This window comes from Bison bison, unplaced genomic scaffold (genome assembly GCF_000754665.1).
Source record: "Bison bison bison isolate TAMUID 2011002044 unplaced genomic scaffold, Bison_UMD1.0 scf7180017864461, whole genome shotgun sequence".
Classification (NCBI taxonomy): Eukaryota; Metazoa; Chordata; class Mammalia; order Artiodactyla; family Bovidae; genus Bison; species Bison bison.
In genome coordinates this window covers 5,178,652-5,182,303 of record NW_011495023.1, presented here as the reverse complement: position 1 = coordinate 5,182,303, position 3,652 = coordinate 5,178,652, and the positions used below count along the sequence as shown (strand labels likewise).

General features: G+C 39.4%; 1 protein-coding gene across 4 annotated transcripts in view; it reads right to left on the bottom strand.

Moving 5' to 3' along the window:
- The window catches only part of MLLT10 (myeloid/lymphoid or mixed-lineage leukemia (trithorax homolog, Drosophila); translocated to, 10), a 207,228-nt gene that overhangs the window by 202,651 nt on the left and 925 nt on the right, over positions 1-3,652 (bottom strand). For all 4 annotated transcript variants that reach the window (XR_827055.1, XM_010859904.1, XM_010859907.1 and 1 more), the window contains exon 3: positions 965-1,044. Coding sequence is in view for 3 of the 4 variants with exons in the window: in XM_010859904.1 (XP_010858206.1) it covers positions 965-1,044 (80 nt within the window). In the remaining variant the exon portion in view is untranslated. The remainder of the gene's footprint in view (positions 1-964; positions 1,045-3,652) is intronic.

Sequence of the window (3,652 nt, the reverse complement as noted above, 5' to 3'; positions counted from 1 at the left end):
GGGGGGGGGTAAATCTACACATAAATTAAGTCCAGAAATTTTTACAATTAATTTCTTCCTCCACTTGCTAATTTCCATTTCTGTAATGTTAGAATGACTATAACTCTGCTACCGTGCATTCTCACACACAAACACAACATATCAACAGACTAGTGCTCTGATTTCACAATCCTATATAGGCTACTCAGCCATTATTTCTGCTGATCGAAAACTGCCCAGGCAAAACTAAAAACCTCCATTCTTGCTCTCCATGTAGGTAGAGAGGTTGAAATATTTGTTTTCTAACTTCTGTCAAATTCTCTAGTCAACACCAAGAGGAAGAAACTACCACACTGCAAATGGTAATACTTTCATATGATTAATGAAGATAAAATTTATTCTTCCCTCATGTTTCTAGAAGTTCAACTGGAAAAATGCTTTTGGCCACAAAGAATAAACATTTCTCTCTCATTCTTACAGAAGGTTTACAGAAGTGTTCAGAAAGAAGGTTAGCCAGCCAAGTTAAAAAAAAGGAAGATTTTTATGCTGCTTTGCCAAAGGGCCTGAATATCTGAAAATACTGAAAATACATCTTTTATTACAGATGTAATAAAAAGAAATATGAACCACTAAATACTAATGGTTTTTTTTTTACTCCTTAAACAGAACCTAGCAGAATTATCTCAGTATAACTTACGTATGTCCTATTGCCATTATGTTCCAACCATGATTAGCCAATTTAACCAGTAGGCAGGGTCAATAAAGCCAAAATACAACTTTCTTTTTTATCCTTTCTAAGTATCCATCAATATGCAGTTCAATTTGTTTTTCAGATCTTATAAAACCAGTTTAAAAGTGCAAGTCAATATTTGGTCCAAATTCAATATTTGAACAAGACTGAAAACCCTTCAAACTGAAACCTGAGTATGTAGCATCCTAAGCTACTCACTGAAGTATTTTAAAGTTTTTGATAAACAGTCCTTACCACTCTGGCTGCTCTCTCCTGAGATTCACATTTCCTGCAAAACCATGGTCCTGTGGGTACTTGAACAATGCCATAGCAAGCTGTTGGAAAACAGAATGTTTGAAAATAAGTTAAAGGTTGAATAACTATGGAAAATCAAATATTGTATCAAAGCCCTATTAAATACCTCTAAAACTATTTACGTAAACTGCTTTGTAAAAAACTAAAACATGTTATACTTATGTTTATCATTTATCACCAAGTTACAAGTATGACATTTTAAATATTAGAAAGGTAATCTTTGGCTATTTCATTTCAAAAGAATAAACATCACAAATCTTAATTATTCTTTTACAATAAAAATATTAGATAAAATTTAACACGTTTTTACATAAACTTATTATTCATTCCTATAATGATATATGAATATTCACTAATTCAAATTCATTAATTCATTCCTATATCCTAAAGTTTAAATATTAAGCATTTTGAATACATGAAAATAAAAATTATTTTCAAATCACCGTTCAAAATAAACAAGCTATGGCAGGAAATGAAATGAAATGTAATGTTAAAAGTGAAATGCTTCTATTTAAATAAAATGTCCAGAATAGACATTTGCCTGTCTATACAGAAGGTAGATTAGTGGTTGTCTACAACTGGGGGAGCTGGGGAGAAATGAGTAACTGTTAATGGCTCCAACGTTTCTTATTAGGGTGATGAAAACTTTCTATAAAACTGCAGTAACAAATCCAAAACTGTGACTATACTGAACACCATTGAATTGTACATTCTAAGTGGGTTAACTCCATGGTATGTGAATTATATCTCAATAAAGTCATAAAAAAACAAACTCCAGGTTTATTTCTAATGTGTAATCTTAATTTTTCAACAAGTGATATGAATACATATCACATATCTAAATCACAGTCTAGTTACTTTTAAAATTGTTTCCATATTAACATTTACTTAACTCAAAGTTTAAAACTTGCCAAAAACCTAAAGACATTAACAATCCAATTGATATTTTCTCAAATGAACTTGGTCACAGGAAACATGGAAATACATCAAATATTGGAAAGCATTTAAAGAATATAAAATCAACACAGATTTCTAAAACTCCAAAAGCTAAACTTTGAACCCCTATTAAAAGTGGTAGTTATTCATTTGTGTCCAACTCTTTGTGACCACATGGAATTGTAGCCAGCCATGCTCCTCTGTCCACAGAATTCTCCAGGCAAGAATACTGGAGTGGGTTGCCCTTCCCTTCTCCAAGGGATCTTCCCCACTCAAGGATCAAACCCGGGTTATTCTGCATTGCAGGCAGATTCTTTACCGTGAGAGTACCAGGTAAGTCCCAACCCCTTTTAAAAGGTATGAGTAAAAATATTCTATCAACCAAGTAACTGGCGGTCCAGTAGTTAAGACTATGCCTTTTAATGCAGAGGATGGGAGTTCGATCCCTGATCAGGGAGCTAAGATCCTACGTGTCTCCTAGCCAAAAAATCAAATCATAAAATAGAAGCAGTATTATAACAAATCCAGTAAAGACTTTAAAAATGGTCCACATCAAAAAAATCTTACTAAAAAAAATAATACAGCGTTAGTGCCCAAAAAACTTGTATTTTAATTCAGAAACAGAGAAAGTTAGTTTTCAGTCGTAAATGAACATTTTCTAAATTGGGAGATGAGACTACTTAGCATCATTTATCACCCAAATTCATAAGAAACACCTTCACAAGTACCAATGAACACTACAATAGAATATACCAGGTTCTCAGACCTTCAAATCAGTAGTTTCAATTCACATTGTTTTCACTCCTTAGAAAAGTGAGGTGTGCAACTGGGCTTCCTTGAAAGAACTGGGAATAAGTGCATCCTCAGGCTAGGTTGTTTACTACCTCCTAAATCTCCTTTCCAGTTCTGAGATCCCATTCTATGAAGACTGCAGTTTAGTCCGTCAGGCTCAGTCAGGCCCAGGCTTTCTCTCGTTGACTAGCGTCCAATACACTACTAAACAACATCTGCATCACTCAATGCAAGATTCAAAAACGGGAAGGGGCGCAGGATGGTGCCTAACAAGAGGAGGACAAGAACCACCAAAAAATTACCTAGGTTTTTTCCAACCTCAATTCCTTACCACCTGAAATGGAAAAAACCAGAAACTTCCATGGCCAGAAAGCTACCTTGACCTTTTTCTACATTCCGAAACTCACCGAAGGGTAACACCCCCAAATAATACTAAGATGCTCCCCAAGTTCCTGGCGGCACCGCCACCTCCTCTTCTCTCCGGTCACTTAAGCTGCGGAAGCGGCCCGAGGCAGCCATTCCGACAAGCCTCAGCCTCCACCCCGGGCAGCTCAGCGCAGCTCGGCTCAGCCGCTCCCGGGGGCCGCACGACTGCGGCGGCCGCCGCCTTCCGCCTCTTCTCTGCGGGAAGCGCCAGTCCGCAGCGGCGGCGGCAGGGTCTGGGCCAGAAACCCTCGGGTGCGCAGCAGCCGGCGTCCTCCCCCCACGCCTCGCCCCAAATCTAGGGCCGCCGGGCAGCCCCCGACCCGCCCCAGCGCCGCGCGCCCGAGCCAGACTCCATGGCACAGGAAGTCTCCAGACACTGCGGCAGACTGAGCGGCGGGAGGGGGCGGGGGCTCCACGCTTCCCAACCCGCACCCACGGCAGCGGGGCGCGCGCCCGGCCCCCCGCACCCCTTCG